The following is a 25,430-nucleotide window of genomic DNA, read 5'->3' as shown; positions in this document are numbered from 1 at the left end:
TGGTGAGCAGGATTAAAGAAAACCCCAAAGCATTCTGCAAGTATGTGAAGAGCAAGAGGATGAGTCATGTGAGAATAGGACTAATCAGGTGCGATAGTGGAAACTTGTGCCTGGAGTCGGAGGAGGTAGTGGAGGTATTTAATGAATACTTTGCTTCAGTATTCACCAGGGAAAATACATTGGCCGTTAAGAGGGGTTGAGTGAGAGCGGACTGAAATGTTTGAGCACATAGACTTTCAGAAAAGTGGATGTGCTGGAGCTTTTGGAAAGGATTCAGTTAGATAAGTCGCAGGGACCGGATGATAAATACCGCAGGATACTGTGGGAAGCGAGATTGCTGAGCCTCTTAACGTCATCAACAGTGGCAGATAAAGTACCGGAGGTTTTGGGGGTTGAAAATGTTGTTCCCTGATTCAAGAATGTGAGTAGTGTTACATACCCCGTGGCTACCATGTGACTGTTTTATGACCATGATGTAATTGAGTATCTTGTGAGCATGATGTAATTGTCTTCTGTTGGTGGGCTGATATAATTTTCCCGCCAGTGTGAGGTCACATGATGTAATTATCACGCTGGTGTGCGGTCATGTGATGGCATGTTCCAACAGGTATATAAGGGGAAACCTCTGTTGTGACGCAGGGTAGTTCGATAGTTAGTTTTGCTGCGTGTTCGTTTCATGACGCAGTTTCGTTTTAATGTGGAGTTTTTACTTTCTATTGTAAGTGCCAAACCGTTGTGTCGGCAGTTTCACCAATCGCTGCCACTTCTGGTTTGGTGCACCTTCTGATTTACCTTTACAGTCTAGTGTTGGAGAGTGAAGACCTTACCGAAGTACGGGAACCCGAATAATCGAGTAAAGCTTGTGTCGTTCGGCGGGTCTGTAAAGGATCCACCTTACTGAATCTTCGTTCAGGAATAGTGACTTGCATCTGAGATAACTCCTGCAAGACCAGGAAGGTTTGTGAAGTGTTCACCCTCCAGCAAAGAGCCCAGTTCCTTTAAGCCGTTTTAGTTCCTTCGTCGTGAATCCTTTCGACAAGGCATCTCTCGACTGTGATCGGCAGAATCGTCATTTTCTTCAGAGGAATTGTTGCAGTACAGTCTCTCCTTAATGACTGGATAAACCACTTTAAGACTGTGTTCGAATTTACCACTTTAAGAACTGTTCCTGAGTTTGGCTGTTTGTTAAATTGCCGTACAACAGTTAACTTCCGGTTACGTTAGTCGTTTGTTTACTTTTCACTTTTATTACGCAGAGTTTAATAAATGTTTATGTTTGTTTATGAACCCTGACACCATTCGATATTCACTGGTGCCCACCACATAACAGTAGAGATAACACAGAAAATTATAGGCCAGTGAGACTGATTTCAGTGGTGGGCAAGTTGTTGGATAAGATCCTGAGACGCAGGATTTATAAACATTTGGGGAGGCATAATCTGATTAGGAATATTCAGCATGGTTTTGTCAACGGCATGTTGAGCCTTACGAGCCTGATTGAATTCTTTGAAGATGTAACAAAACACATTAATGAAGGTAGAGCAGTGGATGTAATGTATAAGGATGTCAGCAAGGGTTTTGATAAGGTTCCCAATGCGAGGCTCCTGCAGAAAGTAAGGAGTCATGGGATCCAAGGAGACCTTGTTTTGTAGATCCAGAACCGTCTTCCAAATGGAAGGCAAAGGGTGGTTGTAGATGGTTCGTATTCTGCATTGAGGTCGTTGACAAGTGGCGACATCAGAGATCTGCTCTGGGACCCCCTCTTTTTTGTGATTTTTATATGATCTGGCTGAAGAAGTAAAGGGTTGGGTTAGTACGTTTGTAGATGACACAAAGTTTGGAGATGATGTGGATTGTCTGGAGGGTTGTCAAAGATTACAGCGGAACGTCGATATGATGCAGAACTGGGCTCGGAGGTGGCAGATGGACTTCAACCCAGATAACTGTGAAGCAGTTCACTTTAGTAGGTCAAATTTGAAGACAGAATATAAAATAAATTGTAATAATCTTGGCAGTGTGGAGAATTTGAGAGATCATGGGGTCTGTGTCGATAGGACACTCAAATATGCTGTGCAGGTTGACTGTGTTGTTAAGAAGGCGTATGGTGTCTTGTCATCTATCAACTATGGGATTGAGTTCAAGAGCCATAAGGTAGTGCCACAGGTATAGAAGAGCTTGGTCAGACCCCACATGTTGCACTGTGTGCAGTCCTGGTCACCTCACTACAGGAAGGATGTAGATACTTTAGAGAAAGTGCAGAGGAGATTTACAAGGAGGTGTCTTGAAGAATGGTCTCGGTCCGAAACGTCGACAGTGCTTCTCCCTATAGATGCTGCCTGGCCTGCTGTGTTCCACCAGCATTTTGTGTGTGTTGCATGAATTTACAGCCTCTGCAGATTTCCTCGTGTTTTCAAGGATGTTGCCTGGATTGGAGGGCGTACCTTATGAGAATAGGCTGTGTGTACGTGGCCTTTTCTCCTTGGAGCGATGGAAGATGAATGTTAACCGGATAGAAGTTGATAGGATCATGAGGGGCATTGATCGTGTGGATAGCAAGAGGCTTTTTCCCAAGGCTGAAATGACTAACACCAGGGCACATAGTTTTGAGGTACTTGGAAATCGGTACCAGAAGGATGGCAGGGGTAAGTTTTTCACACAGAGAGTGGTGGGTGGGTGGATTGCCCTGCTGGCAGCGGTGGTGGAAATGGATATAACAGGGTCTTTTAAGAACCTCTTAGATAGGTACATGGAGCTTAGCAAAATAGAGGGCGATGCGCAAGGGAAATTCTAGGCAGTTTCTTGTGTAGTTTACGAGTTCAGCACTATATTATGGGCTGAAATATGCTGTGAATTTCTATGTTCTATGTGTGGTGCAGCACAACTGGTATTTAAACATCAATCCTACAAAATTTACTGGATATGGGCCAGTCCATCCCGGGCAAAGCCCTCCCCACCATTGAGTTCATCTACACAGAGCAGAGTCACAGGAAAAAAAGGACAGGAGCCTCAGGACTTTCATCACCAGGTTCAAGAATAGTTAGTAAACTTCAAACATCAAGCTCTTGAACCAAGGTGGATAACTGCACTCAACTTCATTTGCCCCAACATAGAAATGTTTCCATAACGTATGGACTCTCTTCCGAGAATTTTTCACCTCATGATCTTGATATTACTTGTTTCCTGATTTATTATTAATTCTGTCTTTTTGTATTTGCAGAGGTTATTGTCCTTTGCACATTAGTTTAATGCCCTTTTAGTACGGTTTTTCATTGATTCTGTTATGGTTATTATTCTATCATTGATTTATTGAGTATGCCCGCAAGAAAATGAAATTCGCTGTTGTATATGGTAACGTATATGTACTTTGATAATATATTTACTTTGAACTTTGAAGTCTGAACTTATGGCCTTCTAGCTCCAACAAGTGCACATTGTGAGCTCGCCTATATTGACAAAAATTCATATTTATTTTAAGTCACCTTTATTCGGGTTGGTTCACAAGCCAGTGACGGGGGTCGTAGCAATGTACCAGAGAGAAACAGGCCACTTGCCCATCGCCAATGCAGACCCAAATGTCTGTTGGAGCTAATCCCCTTTCACTACATTTGGCCCATATGGGTCTTAACATTTTCTCTCCATGAATCTGTTTTTCAACATTAACATTGTACCAGCATTCACGGCGTTAGAAACATAGAAACATAAAAAAAAACTACAGCACAATACAGGCCCTTCGGCCCACAATGTTGTGCGGAACATGTACTTACTTTAGAAATTACCTCTATATAGCCCTCTATTTTTCTAAGCTCCAAGTCCATATCCAGGAGTCTCTTAAAAGACCTTATTGTATCCGCCTCCACCACAACCGCCGGCACCCCATTCCATGCACTTACCACTCTCTGCGTAAAAATCTTACCCTTCATCTCCTCTGAACCTACTTCCAAGCACCTTAAAACTCCACCCTTTCAGTGATAGCCATTTCAGCCCTGGGAAATAAGCATCTGACTATCCACACGATCAATGTCTCTCATCATCTTATATCAGGTCACCTCTCGAATTCCGTTGCTCCAAGGAGAAAGGCTAAGATGACATTCTCCGGCATCTCTGTCGATATACAAGACGCCCTCTCAGTCATAAAGACTCTCCAAATAACCCTGGTCCTCCAGCGCTTGAAACAACTTTATTATCCTTATCTGTACCCTATCTATCATTCTTATACCCGGACGACGAGGACTGTACGACACACCCCAAGTGTGTTGTTAGCAACAGCTTGTACAGTTAAATCATTGTGTCCTAATTCTTGCACGCAGCGTACCGATAATTGAAGACAAGTATGCAAAATCCCTTCGTCTTCACACCAGCATTTCAAAGGATCTATGTACCTATGGCTCCATGCCAATGTCTTGGTAGACACTTTATGTTTTTCGGGAATAAATAGTTGGAGCAATTCTGGGAGATTTACATGAGTGTTCGCCATTGAATTGATGAGAATAACGGGGGATAATATATCTGATCGAAGTGGAATGCATCCACAAAGTTTGAATAAAAGAGTGAGGGAATACGAAATACAACGAACAGATACGGTAGCCACGCAGGGATTTCCTGTCACAGGATGAGCAAGCGACTATTTATAGTTTTTGTTCGTAAATCGGCATTAAAATTACTTAGTGGATTGTACACCACATAACGAAATGTTAAAGCGACTAAAGATAATCTCTGCTAAATGTGAAATTTATAAAGCATCCAAAGAAGAAATACAGAATCAAAAAGAGAATCAGTGAGGCTATCAAAATTGAATGTATTCATCAATCAATCTTGTTGAACTAACTGAAAAAATAGCAGAAAGTGAAGGCAAAAATATTGAGTGCTGCTATGTTTGTTTCTATTCTTCTGAAATTTCAACTGATCTTGAATAAGGAATGTCTGCGGAATAATGCCAAAAATCAGAGAATGGTGTCCAAATGGATTTGTAGAAGAGTAGAGGAGTATCTGTCCTAAAGACAGATGAGATCATTCGCAATTAGGTGCAAAATAACAAACTGGCAATACATGAAATAATAATCCAGGACAGATTCTGTTGCAAACATAACTGTCAATGATACGCCGATAATAAATAATTGCAGCTAGGTTCGGAAGTACAGTTTAAAATATAAACCAATCCATTACAGGCAACGAACGCTACTGCTTCCTATTAGCTAATAGTGACAGGAAAATAATGTGACATAAGCAGAATACGATGACTTGTACGATTAACAAATGGTTAACAAAACAGGCACAAAATAGAGAAATGAACGAAAGGACATTTTATTTGGAAGAGTATAACAGGATAATATATGAAATTAACAATATCGACAGCAATTTGGAGGAAACTTAATCAAAGACAGAAATAAACAAATCACGAAAACTAATCATTCAGAATACGCCCTTTAGAAAGAATGCAGGCAGCAGACTCCAGGAGCCAACTACAGCAGAATGGAATTCAAAAACAGAGCAGCATCGCCACAAGTTTAGTTCGGAAGTACATTTGATATCAACTAGGCGACATGCGGGAAAATTAAACAAAACGATGTCATGTTTCAAGTGAAATTGTAAATTAAGGAAAGTCGGAATATTGCTGAACGAATTGGATAAAGTTTCTAAGATAATTCAACAGGGTAAATAAAAGGAAAATATTTGCATGAGCAACGCCTACGATAAAATATTATGGCCAATGATCAAGGATCCTAAAAATAACCAAATATTAATAAATCAGCAGGTAATTCAGGGAAAATAATTCCAGTTAACGTTGCGGAACACGGCAGCACATTCCGTCAAATAGCATGGTGTAAGCGAAAGCTTGATAAGCATAAGATAAATAATATCATGCTACAGGAGGAGGATGAACAAGGTAGAGGGGGGAGGCTCTGAAAGTATAACTAGCTGTAGTGTAAATATACCACTGAATATCACGTATCGCATGAAAGTTAGAAGCAGCTCACAATATTTCTTTACCTGAAGAAAAAAAAGTACCTAACTTGATGCCAAATTAAGCATTAAACTGCAGTGTTTCAACATTGTCCTTTCATAAGTAAGCGCAGCTTTTATATATTAAAAGGTGCCAAACCCTTACCGGTCAGTGGATTGAATATCAGCACGGATTTTCAAACATTAACTGTTAACCATTCAGGATACGATATGGGCTTTCGTCAGTCAGTCGGCTAGGCAATCAAATCTAACCATGGTTACATAACTGGATCAACTTATGGGTACAGTGTTTCTGATAAACAACCAAATAATGAAAGGCAATAGTATTTACTTTCCAAACTTAAGTAAATGTTAGGATTTTGTAAAAAAAAACCTCCAGTTTTATAGCAACTTTCTGGTTCAGCGCTGACCTTGAGTAAAGTTTAGATTGTAGGGTTTCAGGAAAAGAAATTCACTCTTGGATGATTCCGGTGTCAAACACACCGAGTAATGATAATTCTCAGGGAAGGATGCCATCTGACCAGTTCTAGTACCATTTGACGAATCTCTTGGTGCATCGCCCCGAGTAAAAGCTTCCTTCGAATTTCTCGGCCTGGAACAACATATTGGGCAACCGAAACCTCGGACAATGCCACTATCTTGCTTACACTTTAATAAAACCAAGAAAACGATTATCAGAAGAAACAAAACCGATGTTGATCCGAAGGTTACAAGTAAATAAAGATTCACATCCGAAACATAACCAGGATTACTATGAAAATCCCTCCTTTCAGACAAATTCTCAGTAACATTGCCCAAAATCGACAAGGAGATTGTGGTTGTAGTGGACATGCTCGGCTGTCCATTATCCCTCACTAAGATGACAATACTCTGCGATGCATCGTCCAGCTCTAAAATACTTCTCGTTGTTCTGATTTCCCCGGAGTTCCGCCCCACGCTGAAGAGAGTGAGATCGGTTGCCTGAACTATCTGGTAAGACAGCCGAGCATTCTGACCAGAATCTGCATCAATTGCTATGATTTTGGTGACCAAGTAGCCCTGACCCGCTATCTGGGGCAGGATCTCCACGCTTCCCGATCCACTCTCTACTGAAGGTGAAACAATTACAGGAGCGTTGTCATTTTGATCCAGGATGATCACACTCACCGTAGCGCTGCTGCTCAGTGGAGGCACTCCAGCGTCACGGGCTTGAACATGGATCTGAATGCTTTTGACCATCTCGTAGTCAAAGGAGCGCAATGCGTAAATTGTGCCGTTCATCGGGGAAATGCTGAAGTATGTGGGCATCAGTGAATCCTGCGAAATTTCCTTTAAGGAATAAGAAATATAGGAGTTCTGGTCCAGATCCGGATCGAACGCAGTAACTGTGAAAATGGAAATACCCGGAGCATTATTTTCCATCACATAGACAGCGTAGGATGATTGGGAAAATCGTGGTGTGTTGTCATTTACATCAGAGACAGATAACTGGATTGTTTGATTTCTTGATAGCGGAGGAAGCCCGGAGTCCCAGGCTGTGACAGATATCTTATACATTGGGGTGGTTTCCCGATCCAGTAGGCGAGTGGTGACCACCTTGAAATGGTCTTTCTGGGAGGACTCAATTTTAAACGGAAGTCCCAGTGGAATCTCACAGTGAACTTGTCCGTTTACTCCTGAATCACGATCCGTTACGTCCAACAGTGCAACCACTGTCCCGGGCAGGGCATCTTCGTGGACTTTGCCAGACAGGGATATCACTGTTATCTCCGGAGCATTATCATTCATATCAATCAAATCGATCAGCACTTTGGAACGTCCTATAAGTGCTGGTGAACCATTATCTAAGGCTTGCACATCGAGTTCGTAGCATTTCTTATCCTCAAAGTCCAGCCGTTCCTGAACTTTCAACTCACCAGTTTCAGGATTCAAACTGAATAATTCACGCACTCTCCCTGGGAGATTAACGAAAGAGTATTTCAGCTCACCATTAGTACCTTGATCCAGATCAACAGCACTGATTTTCGTCACCAATGTTCCCAAAGGTGCGTTTTCTTCCAGTTTCGCCGTATATACATCATTATCGAACACAGGTGCATTATCGTTGTTGTCTAGTACGCGGATGGTGATTTGAGTTGTCCCTGACCTCGGGGGCTTGCCGCCGTCAATGGCCGTCAATACAAGTTGGATAGCTGCTTCTTTTTCACGGTCCAATGATTTCTGCAACAGCAACTCTGCGTTTGTAACAATATTCTTCCTGACGTGCATCTTCAAACCAAAGTTCTCGTTCGGACTCAGTATATAAGTATTGACGGTGTTTGATCCCACATCTGGATCAAGTGCGCTCTCTAGTGGGAAGCGGGTACCCGGTGCAACAGATTCAGCCATTTGCAAGACAATGCCGTTTTCTAGGAAAGAGGGCGAATTATCATTTATATCGAGAATGTCCACTTCCCCGCGGTACATTTCGAGAGGGTTTTCTAGAATTATCTGAAAGGCAATATTGCAAGTAGGGCTCTGTGCACAAAGCTGTTCTCTGTCTATCCGACCGCTAACAAACAGGAGACCGGTCTCTAAATTTACCTCTAAATGCCGGCTTCCGTCAGCTGAGACGAAACGACATTTTCGTGCTGATAACTCTCGTATGCTTAGACCTAAATTTTCAGCAATATTCCCAACAGAAGAGCCATATTCCATTTCCTCCGGAATAGAATAGCGAATCAGACCCATACCTTGTCTCAGTGCGACAACAAGGAGAATAAAAATCAGCATCAACAGTATCAAGGCGTTGTTGTTCTGCGAATTCGCCATTGTCTCTGCAATGAAAGTCTGTTATCCTTATTATATCTCTGCAATCGTTTCGGCAGTTCTATCGGTAAGAAATCCTTTAACCGATGTATTTACATACAGATAATGTTCCTTTGAGCTGGAGTTCCACAATGTCAATGGAAAATCCTTTCCGACAGCAACGAGGAGGGGCAATGGATCTCCTGCTGAAAGTGGAATACTATTGGCTGGTGGCGGCATAAGAGCCCTGTCAATAACTGCGGAATGCAGTTCTTAAAGCTGGTCTACATTGGGAATTTAGTGTGCTGCAATTAAAATACAGATTGACAGAGTCATTTGCATTAACATTATCTTTGTAGTAAATGTTTTAAATTAATACTTTAGTGTTTTGATAGTATCAATAATTGATATTCAAAACGGTCACTGCCCTTATCTTCGAGATCGGTTGATCCCATAATTAAACATAAAACAACTAATTCCTTGGATACCTTGACATAAAATGTAAACTGTAGGCTCATGAATAAAGCTGCTGTAAATATTTAAACTCGTAATCGAGAACGTTAGCGGCATGAAGAAAAATCCACGCTGCCGGTTTGCTGAAAGAGGTAACAAAATATTGCAAAAACTCAGCAGGTCAGGCAGTACATATGGAAAGAAGACTAGTTAGAGTTTCAGCCTCAGGACCTGAAACATTGTGTTTTTCTTTCCACAAATGAAGCCTGGGCTGTTGAATTTTTGTTCAGCATTACTGTTTTTAATTTAAATCCGCAGAGGATAATAAGGGGGAATAAAATATAAGGAAACTAAGAAACAACTGGAAAGGAAAATAAAGCGGAGAAAAAAGCTAAACGCGAAAGCAAAAATATTCTATTTATGACATTCAGCCTTCAACCGTTGTACAGAGTAACCTCACCTGGCTTGACAAAAATTGTAGAATCTATTAAAAGTTTTTTTTTAAGTCAGTATTATCTTGCTTTATATGCAAGCTAGATAGTCGTACAGTGATTCCAGAGACAGTGGTACTTAACATAGTGTCCGAACAGTGGTACGCAGTGCACTGACCAATGATGGCAAGTGTGCCAAACGGCTTCCCTTCTTCTTCGCGCTATCTATCACTGCTAGCATTTAAACGGACCTCTGTACCTAAAGCCTGATACGGTCTTTGTCGACACCGACGTCCCATATGCTTCTGGGACAAATAAATGAAACCATTCTGGGAGATTTAAAGCCAACGATTTAATGAAAATTGAGGTTAAAATTTCTGATCCAAATGGAATGCATCCACAAAGTTTGAAAACAGTTAAATATTACTAAATGCGACGGTTAGATGCGATTATTGTAAAGGTGTTTCCTATCACAGTGGGAGCAGATAACTATTTATAACTTTTCTTCCTAAACAGGCATTGATTTTAGTGGTGAATTACAGATCAGATGTCGTAATGTCAGTGCCATGAAAGATAATCTATCCAGAAAGTTGTATTTGTAAAATATCTAAAGTATAACGAAACCATAGCAAAGTATAAAAAATCATTCACCAAGTGTTGTGAAATTATTGAAAATAGCACAAAATGCAGCTATATAGGACCCTAGTCAGACCCCACCAGACTATGTAACAATTTCTTCCCCCAAGCTATCAGACTCCTCAATACCCAAAGCCTGGACTGACACTTTGCTCTATTGTCCTGTTTATTATTTATTGTAATGCCTGCACTGTTCTTTGTGCACTTTATGCAGTCCTGGGTAGGTCTGTAGTCTAGTGTAGCTTTCAACGCGTTGTTTTTTTTTCGTAGTTCAGTCTAGTTTTTGTACTGTGTCATGTAACACCATGTTCCTGAAAAAACGTTGTCTCATTTTTACTATGTACTGTACCAGCAGTTATGGTCGAAATGACAATAAAAGAGATTTGACTTGACTTGACTTGGAGTACTGTGCTCAGTTCTGGTCGCCTCACTACAGGAAGAATGTGGAAGCCTTAGAAAGGGTGCAGAAAAGATGTAAAAGGATGTTGCCTGGATTGGGGAGCATGCCTTATGAGAATAGGTTGAGTGAACTCGGCCTTTTTTCCTTGGAGTGAAGTAAGATGAGAGGAGACCTCTCAGGAAAAGTTGATAACATTGCTGAATAGGGAAGTCAGTGAGCTGATTTGATAAAGTTTCTAAGATAATATAACAGTCTAGATCAAGAGAAAAATATTTTCTTTATCAACCCGTATGATGAAGTAACTTGCCCAAAGATCAGAGATCTTAAACATCATCAGATAATAATAGTTTAACACGTAATTAAAGGAAAATAAATTCAATTAAAGTCTGAGGAACAGGACACCGCATTTAGTCAAATAATAGATAAGTCTAAACGAAAGCTTAATAAAGCACTGTTTAATACGTACGAATGCAAATGGAGGTTCATGAAGAATATGGAGGTGGGAAGGTTTTATGGAGAAAAAAACACGGTGCAATAGAATAAACAGCCTTGGGGGGAACTATAAAACTGAGCATAAAGTTAAATGTTTCCTATTAAAGCTGGAAGCACCTGCACTATAAATACGTACAGAAGCTGGATGAACTCAGCAGGTCGGGCAGCATCCGTTGAAATGAGCAGTCAACGTTCCGGCCCGAGACCCTTCGTCAAGACCCTTCGTCTCGGCCCGAAACGTTGACTGCTCATTTCAACGGACTGTGCCCAACCTGCTGAGTTCATCCAGCTTCTGTACGTGTTGATTTGACCCCAGCATCTGCAGAGTACTTTGTGTTTACCTTGCAATATACCTTTGCATTCGGGTAAGGTTTTCGGTTAATGGTCAGTTCAAGAATTAAACTTTAATATTTCTTATACTGCGGTTTCATGAGGAATCTCGAATGATACAAAAAAAATTCAGAAGAGTCTCTGCAAACTTACCAGTCAATCCAATGAATAACAAACAGCAGAGATAGGAAATTGCGGTTGTTATTTTCTAAAATTACCTCTTAATTGCTCGGGGAGTGAGTACAGGTATTGTCATTATAATCTATTCCGTGAATGTTTTAGAGACCTGTTTAGCAAGTGACTTATTCAAGTGGGTGGGGACTGGGTGGTAGGGTTGAATTATGGAATCGGTTAGCGTGGATCAGCCGGCTAGGTAATCTATGGTACTATGGTTAGTAAACAGATGATTTTATTGATGACTATCTTCTACCCTGCATAGCACTATCGTATTTATTTCAGCATACTTTAGTGAACAACCGCATCATGACTGATATTTCAAAGGCATTTTACCGCAAAATGAAGTAAATATTATGATTTTTTAAAACCCTCGCGTTCACATCTTTACAATTTAACATTGACCTTGAGAAAAGGAAGGATTGCAAGGTTTCAGGAAAAGAAATTCGCTCTTGGATGATTCCGGTGACAAGCATACGGAGTAATGATATCTCTCTGGGAAGGGTGCAGTCTGACCAGTTCCAGTACAATTTAAGGGATCCCTTGGCACGTCTCTCTGAATATATACTTCCTTCGAGTTCCTCGGCCAGTAGCAACAAATCGGGCAGCCGCCATCTTGAACAATACCACCATCTTGTTTACACTTTAGGACCACCAAGAAGACGATAATCAGAAGGAACGAAACCGATGTTGATCCGAAAGTGACAAGTAAATAAACATTTATGTCCGAAACAGGAACAGTATTACTATGAAAATCTCTAGTTTCAGGGATTTTCTCGGTAACATTGCCCAAAATTGACAAAAAGATTGTGGCTGTCCCTGACAGACTCGGCTGTCCATTATCCCTCACTGAGACAACTAGACTCTGCGACGTATTATTCAAGTCTAAAATACTTCTTGTTGTTTTGATTTCGCCTGAAGCACGCCCCACATTGAAGAGAGTGAGATCGGTTGCTTGAACTATCTGGTAAGAGAGCCGAGCGTTCTGACCAGAATCTGCATCAGTTGCTATTATTTTGGTGACCAAGTATCCCTGACCCGCTGACTGTGGCAGGATCACCACCGCCGCAGTCCCACTCTGTGCTGAAGGTGAAACAATCACCGGAGCGTTGTCATTTTGATCCAGAATAATTACATTCACTGCAGCGGTGCTGCTCAGCGGAGGCACTCCAGCGTCACGGGCTTGAACGTGGAACTGGAAGCTTTTGACCTTCTCATAATCAAAGGAGCGCAATGCGTAAATGGTACCGTTCATCGAGTTAATACTGAAGTAAGTGGGCACCAGCGAATCCTGCAAATTCCCCCAAAAGGAATAAGAAATATAACAGTTCTGGTCCAGATCGGGATCACTCGCAGTCAGTGCGAAAATAGACCCACCCGGAGCGTTGTTCTCCATCACATAGACGGCGTAGGAAGATTGGGAAAACTGTGGTGTGTTGTCATTTACATCAGACACCGTTATCTGGATAGTTTTAATTGTTGATAGTGGAGGAGACCCGGCGTCCCAGGCTGTGACAGGTATGTTATAGACTGCGGTGGTTTCCCGATCCAACGGACGAGTGGTGGTCACTTTATAATGGCTATTCTGAGATGACTCAATTTTAAAGGGTAGGCCCAGAGGAATTTCAGAGCGAATTAGTCCGTTTTCTCCTGAATCGTGATCTGTAACATCCAGTAGAGCTACAACTGTCCCAGGCGCAACATCCTCGGGGACTTTACCAGATATGGAGGTCACCTTTATCTCCGGTGCATTATCATTTACATCGATCAAATCGATCAACACTTTGGCATGCCCTGTAATTGACGGTGAGCCATTATCCACAGCCTGGACATCAAGTTCATAACTTTGTTCATTTTCAAAGTCCAGCTGTTTCCGAACATTGATCGCTCCAGTTTCAGCATTCAGACTGAATAATTCACGCATTCTGTCTGGGATAAGATTAGAGAAAGAATATTTCAACTCCGCATTAATACCTTGGTCCAGATCAACAGCTTTGATTTTGATCACTAAGGTTCCTATTGGTGCGTTTTCATTCAGTTTTGCCGTATACACATCATTCTCGAACATAGGTGCATTATCATTGATGTCCAACAAATTAATTTTGATCTGAGTTGTTCCGGATCTCGGAGGATTGCCACCGTCAACGGCCGTCAGTACAAGATCAAAAGATGCCTGTTTCTCACGGTCCAAAGATTTCTCTAACACCAATTCTGCATTTGTAACAGTTTTCTTTCTGACGTGCATTTTCAAACCAAAGTTCTCGTTGCGACTGATGGTATACGTTTTAACTGTGTTTGTTCCCACGTCTGGATCAAGTGCGCTCTCTAGTGGGAAGCGGGTACCCGGTGCAACAGATTCAGCCATTTGCAAGACAATGGCGTCTTTTTGGAAAGAGGGCGAATTATCATTTATATCGAGAATGTCCACTTCCCCTCGGTACATTTCGAGGGGGTTTTCTAGTACTATCTGGAAGGCAATATTACAATTAGGGCTCTGTGCACAGAGCTTCTCTCTGTCTATCCGACCGCTCACAAACAGGAACCCAGTCTCTAAATTTACCTCCAGATACCGGCTTCCGTCACCGGAGACTAGGCGACATTTTCGTAATGATAATTCTGGAGCGATTAGTCCTAAATTTTCAGCAATATTCCCGACAGAAGAGCCATATTCCAATTCCTCTGGAATAGAATAGCGAATCAGACCCATCCCCTGCCTCAGTATGAAAAGGAGAATAAAAATCAGCATCAACAGTACCAAGGCGTTGTTGTTCTGCGCATTCGCCATTGTCTCTGAGCCAGATTATTATCCTTTTGTATCTGTTAAAATCTTTGAACGGTGTACTACTTGCGGAACTCACAGTGATAATGTTTCTCGAAGCTCTAATTCCGCAATATTAACGGAAAATCCTTTCCGCCACCATCGAGGAGGAGCAATGGATCTCCCACAGAAAGTGGATGCCTATTGGCTGCTGGTAGCACAATGAGCCTTGTCAATAACTGCTAAATACAGTTCTTAAAGCGAGACTGCAACGAGAATTTTGTGTGTTGCAATTAAAATACAGATTGACAGATTATCTGCATTTACATTATCCTCGTAGCAAACCTGGTAAAATGGGTGTTTTAGTGCTTTTTTTTGTGGTATTAATCATTGAGTTTCGAATCGATCAGCTGTCACATTTGGTGCAGAAATTAACTGTACAACAACTATTTGCGAGAAATATTTTGGATATCTTGACATATAAATGTGAATTCTTAGCATGTCAATAGTTGTTACTTTATGAATTTCGACCTCGACACAGTTTAAGCGCACTATGACTTGGAAATATAATTCTTGCATTTCTTGGCAACCAATGAATCTAAATTACATCCTTTTGTACTCAAGAAATTCAGCAATTACTTTCATCCGTCTTAACCATTTGACTTTTCATATAAATTCTCATCAAATTCTATCGTCTCAATCCAATTATATCAACATCCTCTATAACAGAGGTCAAAGAATTTCAGATTTGGCACAAGATCCTGCAATGCAAAGCGTTTAAGAATGTTACTTAGAAACATAAAAACATAGAAAATAGGTGCAGGAGTAGGTCATTCGGCCCTTCAAGCCTTCACTGCCATTCGGTATGATCATGGCTGATCATTCAACTCAGAACCCTATACCTGTTTTCTCTCCATACCCCTGATCCCTTCAGCCACAAGGGCCACATCTAACTTCCTCTTAAGTATAGCCAATGAACCGACGTCAACTGTTTCCTGTGGCAGAGAATTCCACAGATTCACCACTCTCTGTGTGAAGACGTTTTTCCTCATCTCGGTCCTAAAAGGCTTCCGATTTATCCTTAAACTGTGACCCCTCATTCTGGACTTCCCCAACATCTGAAACAATCTTCCTGCATCTAGTCTGTCCAATCCCTTTAGAATTTTATACGTTTCAATAAGATCCCCCCTCAATCTTCTAAATTCTAGTGAGTATAAGACTAGTTGATCCAGTCTTTCTTCATATGAATGTCCTGCCATCCCAGGAATCAATCTGGTGAACCTTCTCTCTACTCCCTCTATGGCAAGAATGTCTTTCCTCAGATTAGTGGAACAGAACTGCACACAATATTCTAGGTGCACACAATATACCAAGGCCTTGAACAACTGCAGTAGAACCTCCCTGCGCCTGTACTCAAATTCTTTTGCTCTGAATGCCAACATACCATTTGCCTTTTTCACCGCCTGCTGTACCTGCATGCCCACCTTCAATGACTAGTGTACATTGACACCCAGGTCTCGTTGCAGCTCCTCTTTTCCTATTCGGCCACCGTACAGATAATAATCTGTTTTCCTGTTCTTGCAACCAAAGTGGATAACCTCACATTTATCCACATTAATTTGGATCTGCCATGAATTTGTCCACTCACCTAACCTATCCAAGTCACCCTGCATCCTCTTAGCATCCTCCTCATAGCTAACGCCGCCGCCCAACTTCGTATCATCCGCAAACTTGGAGATACTGCATTTAATTCCCTCGTCTAAATCATTAATATATATTGTAAACAACTGGGGTACCAGCACTGAGCCTATTGGTACCCCACTAGTCACTGCATGCCATTGTGAAAAGGTCCCGTTTACTCCCATTCTTTGCTTCCTGTCTGCCAAACAATTCTCTATCCAAATCAATACCATACCCCCAATACCGTGTGCTTTACGTTTGCACAGTAATCTCCTGTGTGGGACCTTGTCAAAAGCCTTTTGAAAATCTAAATATACCACATCCACTGACTCTCCCCTATCCACTCTACTAGTTGCATCTACAAAAAATTCTATAAGATTCGTCAGACATGATTTTCCTTTTACAAATCCATGCTGACTTTGTCCGATGATTTCACCTCTTACCAAATGTGCTGTTATCACATCTTTGATAACCGACTCCAGCATTTTCCCCACCACCGATGTCAGACTAACCAGTCTATTATTCCCCGGTTTCTCTCTCCCTCCTTTTTTAAAAGGTGGGGTTACATTAGCCAGCCTCCAACCCTCAGGAACAAATCCAGAATCTAAGGAGTTTTGAAAAATTATAATTAATGCATCCACTATTTATTTGGCTACTTCCTTAAGCAGTCTGGGGTGCAGACCATCTGGCCCTGGGGATTTATCTGCCTTTAATCCCTTCAATTTACCTAACACCACTTCCCTACTAACATGTATTTCCCTCAGTTCCTCCATCTCACTAGACCTTCGGTCCCTTACTTTTTCTGGAAGTTTATTTATGTCCTCCTTAGTGAAGACAGAACCAAAGTAGTTATTCAATTGGTCTGCAATGTCTTTGTTCCCTATGATCAATTCGCCAGTTTCTGACTGTAAAGGACCTACATTTATCTTGACCAATCTATTTCTTTTCACATACCTATAAAAGCTTTTACAGTCAGTTTTTATGTTCCCTGCCAGCTTTCTCTCATAATCTTTTTTCTCTTTCCTAATTAAGCCATTGTTGGGAATGAGAACGTTAGGTTAGAAGAAAGACACGTATAGAAATTGCCTTACGCTACTGGAGAGCTAGACAGCTTTCGAAGAGACCGGGATGTCAAACTTTTTGTTGCATTTAAGACACAACTAGAGTGCTGTGTGATACAAGCGATAACCTAAAAGACAGAAAATGTCCATGTTAAACCGTTGCACATACTGTACTTAGTGCTTAATAATTATTGTCGGAATCTTTATATTTACTCTCATCCTCCCTGTGCCCAACACACTCATGCATTCACGCAGACTCCTTGAATCTTGAATATGGGGCGTGTGACTGGTAAACATAAGAGCATAAGAATTAGAAGCAGGAGTAGGTTATTTTGCAATGGAGATTGTCCCCACTTTAATAAGATCATGCCTATCTCTGTATAACCTTTCTTCCCTCTATCTGCCTTTTCCTCATAACCCTCAGCTTCCTGCTATGCAGAAGTCTATTTAACGGCGTTTTAATTATATTGTATATGATCGACTTTATGCTTCCTGGGGCAGAGGATTCCACAATTCACTACCATAAAAGTTCAAAGTTCAAAGTAAAATTTATTATCAGAGTGCCTACATATCGCCAAGTACAACCCTGAGATTCTTTTGCTTCCGTGCATACATACGATTATATGAGTTATAATTATAAGTAATAGTTGATTGAGGCTGCCTCGCCATTCCATCGTGACTGATCTATTATTCTTCTCAACATCATTCTCCCCTCCCTACTCTCTGGCAACAACCATTTCGCCTCTTCTCCATCCTAGATCTATTCCCGCGAATCTCAAGAAACGTCCCTGGTTTCAGACTAAGGGATAAAACGAACTTCAATGTAATAAATCGTGGATTGTTCATTTCAGCCTTCTCAGACCAGAAGTTGGGAATTAAACATAATGCAGTTTCATAAAGATAAAGCTACTAGAAATATTTTAACGGTTAAACGGTTAAGTTAGAGATAACACGTACAACACGCTGGAGGAACTCAGCAGGTCGGGCAGCATCAGTGGAAACGAGCAGTCAACGTTTCGGATCAAGACTTTTCGTCAGGACTGAAGAGGGAGGGGCAGGGGCCCTGTAAAGAAGGTAGGGGGAGGTTGGGAAGGAAAAGGCTGGTAGGTGCCAAGTGAAAACCCAATAAGAGGAATGATCAAGGGGTGGGGGAGGGGAAGCAGGGAGGGGATACGCATGAAAGGTGAAGAAGGAATGTAAGGGGAAAGCACTATGTGCAGTAGAAGAAGGCAGAATCAAGAGAGAGGTGACAGGCAGTTGGAGGAGGAGGCAGAGTGAAACTTGGATGGGTTGAGGGAGAGGGAGGGAATTACAGGAAGTTGGAAAACTCAATGTTCACGCCAAGGGGCTGGAGGCTCCTCAGTTGGTATATGAGGTGCTGCTCCTCCAACCTGAGTTTGGCATCATCAAGGCAGTAGAGAAGTCCATGAATGGGCATATCTGAATGGGAATGTGAAGCAGAGTTGAAGTGGATGTCATTATTATCTTGGTTTATCGGCTACATTGGAAATGAAAGCAGAATAAAAACTAAACGTGAAAGATAACGAATTCTATTTATGACCTTCAAGCCCAAACACGTACACAAATAAGCTCACCTAATTTGACAGGGATTCCAGAATCTTTTCATAGCCCGTCTAGATAGTTGTTATTCGGGTTTATATACAGGACAGACAGCATATGACAAATGTCGAACAGTTATAACAGAGAGAAAAGGCCCTTTGGCCTATCGTCCTTGCAGACCAAAATGTCTAACCAAGCTCGTCGCATTTCACTACGTTTAGCTCCTATCACTGTACACATTTTCTCTCCATGAATCTTCTAAACGTCGTATGAACATTGAATTTGTACCCATCTCTCGACCTTCTTCTTCCAGATCATTCTATACACCTCTCTGTGTCATAAGGACTCACTTCTGGTCCTGTTTTAAACGTTTCTATCTCTCACCTTAAATCTATGCCCTCTGATTATAGACTCCATTGCACTGAGAAGAAATCTGCGACCATCGAACGTAACTATGCACCTCTGTCAGGTAACACATTAACAACCAAAGTAATCCAGGAAATTATATGCCGGTAAGTTTGACGTGGGTAGTAGGTAAATTATTGGAAGGAGTACTAAGAGATAGGATCTACAAATATTTAGATAGACAAGGACTGATTAGGGAGGGTCAACACGGCTTTGTGCGTGGTAGGTCATGTTTAACAAGTCTATTAGAGTTTCGAGGAGGTTAAAAGGAAAGTGGATGAAGGGAAGGCAGTGGATGTTGTCTACATGGACTTTGATAAGGTCCCGCATGGGAGGTTAGTTAGGAAGATTCAGTCGCTAGGTATACATGGTGAGGTAGTAAATTGGATTAGACAATGGGAGAAGTCAGAGAGTGGTAGTGGAGGATTGCTTCTCTGAGTGGAGGCCTGTGTCTAGTGGTGTGCCAAAGGGATCAGTGCTGGGTCCATTGTTATTTGCCAGCTATATCAATGATCTGGATGATAATGTAGTAAATTGGATAAGCAAATTTGCTGCTGATACAAAGATTGGAGGTGTAGTGGACAGTGAAGAAGGTTTTCAAAGCTTGCAGAGCGATTTGGACTAGCTGGAAAAATGGGCCGAAAAATGGCAGATGGAGTTTAAAACAGACAAGTGTGAGGTATTGCATTTTGGAAGGAAAAACCAAGGTACACAAGGTAAATGGTAGAGCACTGAGGTGTGCAGTAGGACAGAGGAATCTAGGAATACAGATACAAAATTCTCTAAAAGTGGCGTCATAGGTAGACAGTGTAGTAAAGAGAGTTTTGGTACATTGGCCTTTGTAAATCAAACTATTGAGTATAAGAGTTGGAATGTTATGGTGAGGTTGTATAAGGCATTGGTGAGGCCGAATTTGGAGTACTGTGTGCAGTTTTGGTCACCGAATTACAGGAAGGATATTAATAAGGTTGAAAGAGTGCAGAGAAAGTTTACAAGGATGTTGCCGGGACTTGAGAAACTGAGTTACAGAGAAATGTTGAATAGGTTAGGACTTTATTCCCTGGAGCATAGAAGAATGAGGGGCACTTGATAGAGGTATATAAAATTATGATGAGTATAGATAGCGTGTGCAAGCAGGCTTATCCACTAAGGCTTGGGAGGAAAAAACTAGAGGACATGGGTTAAGCATGGGTTAAGGGTGAAGGGGGAAAAGTTCAAAGGGAACATGGGGGGGGGGTTCTTCACACAGAGATGATGGGAGTGTAGAATGATCTGCCAGATGACGTGGTAAATGCGGGCTCACTTTTAACATTTAAGAAAAACTTGGACAGCTACATGGATGAGAGGTGTATGGAGGGATATGGGCCATGTGCAGGTCAGTGGGCCTAGGCAGTAAAATGTTTCGGCACAGCCAAGAAGGGACAAAAGGTCTGTTTCTGTGCTGTAATGTACTATGGTTCTAACCTAGATCGAGGGGGAAAAATCCCAACCTGTATCAGAAACTCAAGTCCTCCAGTCCTTATAGCAACCTCATTAATCTTATCTGCACCTTTTCTGCCGTTTTCATATCTGGTCGACCAAAACTACATGCTGAATTCCATATGTGGTCTCGCTAACAACAGGTACAGCTGCAGCATGGTGTCCTAACGCTTCTACATAATACACTAACCAATGAAAGCAAGCCTGCCAAACGCCTTCCCTTCTCCTCGATTCTGTCCATCTGTGCCAGGACTTAAAATGATCAATGCCTGTGTGGTTTCTGTAGACACGGACGAATCCTATACATCTGGAAAAAATACTTAAAACAATTCTAGGAGATTTCGAAGAGTGTAAACCGATGAATTAATCAGTATTAAGGTTAAAACCTCTGATCCCAGGGGAAGTCCTCGATAAAGTTTGGAAAGAAAACAGCTAGCGATTACTAAATGCAACATGCAATCGTAGAAGTGTTTCCTATCACGGTGGGAGTAGGCACCTATTCATAATTTTGTTCCTAAATAAGTATTAAATTTTATTGGTGAACGGTATATCAAAACATAATGTCAGTGCCATGGAAGGCAACCTGTGCTGAAAGCTGTATTTGTAAATTATCCAAGTGTAAGGTAATGATTCAAAAGTATAAGAAAACGTACGGACTGTGGATTTCAAAGCGGACTTTAATTACAATCTAATCGGGTTAAACTAATTGAAAAACAACAGAAGGATAATCTGTATATTACTACAATTTCGAAGAGTAGAATACTGCAATATATGAAAATTAAGAATATAAATGGGGATTTGATGGAAATTTGATCGAAGATAGAAAAAAGAAAGACATTAAAAACTAATCCTGCAGAATAGGCCATTTATAAGGAACGCAGTCGTTGAGTGCGGCGAACCAGCTACAGCAGGAAGGAATTTAAGAACAGAGAATTGCTATAAGTTTGGTTAGAAAGTATATTTGAAAACTTCACGGAGGCGTAGGAGAAAAAATACACAAAACGCTGCTATTTTCCGGGCTAAATTGTAAATTTAATAAAAAGTTTGAGAAATTTGCTGAATAGGGAAGGCAGTGGACTGATTTGATAACGTTTCTAAATCTAAATAAAGAGGAAAATATTTCCATTAACCCAAAGATCAGATATCCTAGCAGTAATCAGTCAATATAAACCAACAGGTAATTCAGAGAAAACAATTTCGTTTATCGACCGGGAAAATGGCACCCCATCTAGTGAAATAGAAAAGATACCTGTAAGCGAAAGACTGATAAACACACGAGACATAGTATGATACTGCTGGAGGTGGATGAAGAATGCGGAGGACAGAAGGGTTTATGGAGGAAAAACATCGGAACGGCCTATTGGAATAAGTTGCCGGGGGGGTGGGGGGTAAATATACACTGAACGTAACGTATCCTATTAAATCAAAAAGTATCTGACGAAGTTTCTTTACCTCCAGGCAAGGTCTTAAGTTTATGGTCCGATCTTGAAGTAAACATTCCTGTCTCTAATACTGTTTTTTTCACTAGGAAACAGATATGAAACAAACAACTCAAGTCTGTGCAACCTTACAAGTCGTTCGAATGAATGACAGCAGGGAGAAGAAAAGACTGTTGTTATTTTCTAATATTACCTCTTAAACGCTTGGGAAAGAAGCATTGTTACTATAATGAATTCCGATCAATGTATTTGAAACCTGATTAGCAAGCTAACTATTCAAGAGATTCGGGCGCTGGGTCGTAGGGGTGGAGAGTGCGGGGATGGGGGAGGGAAGGGTTTGGAGTTTGGCGTGTGGAATGAGTTGTCATCAATCGGACAGCCAGATAATTGATGTTACCCATGATTTTTAATTGGATCGATTTATTGTGGCTCTGATGTTCCCTTAATAACTCCATCGTGGTTGGTACAGCATAGTTATAGTAAACTACAAAATCATGGCAGTTACTTTAAAAGTAGTGGTATTCCACTTAAATTTAATTAAATATGAAGCTTTTGTAAAACCCTCGCGTTTACCACAACTTTGTGATTTAGTGTTGAACTTGAGTGAAGCTTGGATTGTACGGTTTCAGGAAAAGAAATTCGCTCTTCGATGATTCCGGTGTCAAGCACACCGAGTACTGATAACTCTCGGGGAAAGGTCCATTCTGACCAGTTCCAGCACAATTTAAAGGATCCCCTGGCGGATCGCCACGAATAAATACTTCCTTCGAATTCCTGGGTCGGCAACAACAAATTGGGCATCCGCCATCTTGACCTATGCCGCCAACTTGTTTACACTTTACTACAAACAAGAAGACAATGATCAGAAAGAACAAAATCGATGTTGATCTGAATGTGACAAGTAAATAAAAATTCATGTCCGAAACATAACTAGGATTAATATCAAAATCCCTAATTTCGGAGACACTCTCAGTAACATTCCCTAAAATGGAGAAAAATATTGTTGCTGTACTGGACAGGCTCGGCTGTCCGTTATCTCTCACTAAGACGACTAAATTCTGCGAGGTATCATCCGGCTGCAAAATACTTCTCGTTGTTCTGATTTCCCCTGAATTCCGACCTATCCGAAAGAGAGTAGGATCAGTAGCTTGAACTATCTGATAGGAGAGACGAGCATTCTGACCTGAATCTGCATCAGTCGCCATGATTTTGGTGACCAAGTACCCCTGACCTGCTGAATGGGGCAGGATCGCCATGGGTAATGATCCACTCGGTGCGGAAGGATAAATAATCACTGGTGCATTGTCATTTTGATCCAGGACAATGACACTCACTGTAGCGCTGCTGCTCAGCGGGGGCACTCCAGCGTCACGGGCTTGAATATGGAACTGGAAGCTTTTAACCTGCTCGTAGTCAAATGAGCGCAATGCGTAAATGGTCCCGTTCATCGAACCAATGCTGAAGTAAGTGGGCACCACCGAATCCTGCAGGTTCCCCGTGAATGAATAAGAGATATAAGAATTCTGGTCCAGATCAGGATCGAAAACAGTCAGTGCAAAAATAGAAGCACCCGGAACGTTATTCTCCATCACATAGACGGCGTAAGAGGACTGGGAAAATTGTGGTGTGTTGTCATTTACATCAGACACCACTATCTCGATAGTTGTATTTGTTGATAGAGGAGGAGATCCGGAGTCCCAGACTGTGACAGGTATATTATATGTTGGTGCGGTTTCTCGATCCAACAGACGAGTGGTGGTCACTTTATAATGGTTGTTCAGAAATGACTGAACTTTAAAGGGAAGGTCGACTGGCATATCACAGTGAACTTTTCCGTTTGCTCCGGAATCGCGATCAGTTACATCAATTAGGGCAACCACTGTCCCGGGTGCAGCATCTTCAGGGACTTTGCCAGACATGGAGGTCACTGTAATCTTAGGGACGTTATCATTCATATCAATCAAATCGATCAGTACTTTGGAATGTCCTGTAATTGATGGTGAACCATTATCCACGGCCTGGACATCAAGTTCATAACTTTTTTCATTTTCATAATCTAGAGGTTTCTGAACTTTGATCTCTCCAGTTTCAGGATCCAGACTGAATAATTCCCGTACATTCTCTGGGACAAGATTAGAAAACGAGTATTTAAACTCTGCATTAGTACCTTGGTCCAGATCGACAGCTCTGATTCTGATCACCAAGGTTCCTGCTGGTGCGTTTTCTTCCAGGTTTGCAGTATATATATCATTCTCGAATACAGGCGCATTATCGTTGCTGTCCAGTACACTAATGGTGAGTTGAGTTGTCCCGGTTCTCTGAGGCTTGCCACCGTCAACAGCCGTCAGAACAAGCTGGAACGATGCCTGCTTTTCACGGTCCAAAAATTTCTCCAACAGTAACTCTGCATTTGTAACGGTATTCTTTCTGACATGCACCTTCAAACCAAAATTCTCGTTGGGACTGATTATATACGTATTGACGGTGTTTGATCCTACATCTGGATCAAGTGCGCTCTCTAGTGGGAAGCGGGAACCCGGTGCAACAGATTCAGCCATTTGCAAGACAATGGCGTTCTCTGGGAAAGAAGGCGAATTATCATTTATATCGAGAATCTCCACTTCACCGCGGTACATTTCGAGGGGGTTTTCTAGTATTATCTGGAAGGCAAGATTACAAGACGGGCTTTGTGCACAAAGCTGTTCTCTGTCTATTCGACTGCTAACAAACAGGACACCAGTCTCTAAATTTACCTGGAAGTGCCGGCTTCCGTCGGCGGAGACTAAGCGACATTTTCGTGCTGATAATTCTCCAGCGATTAGTCCTAAATGTTCAGCAATATTCCCGACAGAAGAGCCATATTCCAATTCTTCTGTAATAGAATAGCGAATCAGACCCACTCCCTGTCTCAATACGAAAACAAGGAAAATAAAAATCAGCATGATCAATATCAAGGCGTTGTTTCTCTGCGAATTCGCCATAGTCTCTGCGCCAATTATTATCTGTGCAAACGTTTCAGGAGCTCTGTCGGCAAATGAATCCTTCGATCCGTACGCAGAATTCACGTAGATTATGTTCCGGGGAGCTTTAGTTCAGCAGTATCAATGGAAAATCTTTCCGTCACTAGCGAGGAGGGGCAATGGATCTCCAGCTGAAAGTGGATTTCTATTGGCGGCCTGCGGTATAATAAGGGCAGTCAATAACTGCAGAATGCATTTCTTAAAGCTACACTACAACGGGATTTTGTCTGTTGCAATTAAAATACAGAGTGACAGAATCATCTGCAATTATCCTCGTAATAACCGTTTAAAAATAACTTTTAGTATTTTGATAACATCGATCATTGATTTCTAAACAATGTTTGCTCGTATCCAAGATCGTTTGTCGTACGGTTAACCTATTTGC

The 25,430-nt window shown here is 41.5% G+C and overlaps 2 protein-coding genes across 2 annotated transcripts in view; both read right to left on the bottom strand.

Moving 5' to 3' along the window:
* Positions 1-8,751, bottom strand: part of LOC132405231 (protocadherin-10-like) — a 36,967-nt gene extending 28,216 nt beyond the window's left edge. Inside the window, exon 1 of the mRNA XM_059989918.1 lies at positions 6,372-8,751. Coding sequence (XP_059845901.1) covers positions 6,372-8,751 — 2,380 coding nt within the window. The remainder of the gene's footprint in view (positions 1-6,371) is intronic.
* A 1,201-nt stretch (positions 8,752-9,952) lies between these two features.
* On the bottom strand, positions 9,953-25,006 carry LOC132405230 (protocadherin-10-like). Its single transcript, XM_059989917.1, is given in 3 exon segments — positions 9,953-12,070; positions 12,072-14,443; positions 22,625-25,006. Coding segments are annotated over 3 exon segments (4,794 nt in total). The 3' UTR covers positions 9,953-12,030.
* Between the last annotated feature and the right edge of the window lie 424 nt (positions 25,007-25,430).

Source organism: Hypanus sabinus, chromosome 15 (genome assembly GCF_030144855.1).
Source record: "Hypanus sabinus isolate sHypSab1 chromosome 15, sHypSab1.hap1, whole genome shotgun sequence".
In the NCBI taxonomy this organism is placed as follows: Eukaryota; Metazoa; Chordata; class Chondrichthyes; order Myliobatiformes; family Dasyatidae; genus Hypanus; species Hypanus sabinus.
This window is presented reverse-complemented; position numbering and strand designations above follow the sequence as displayed.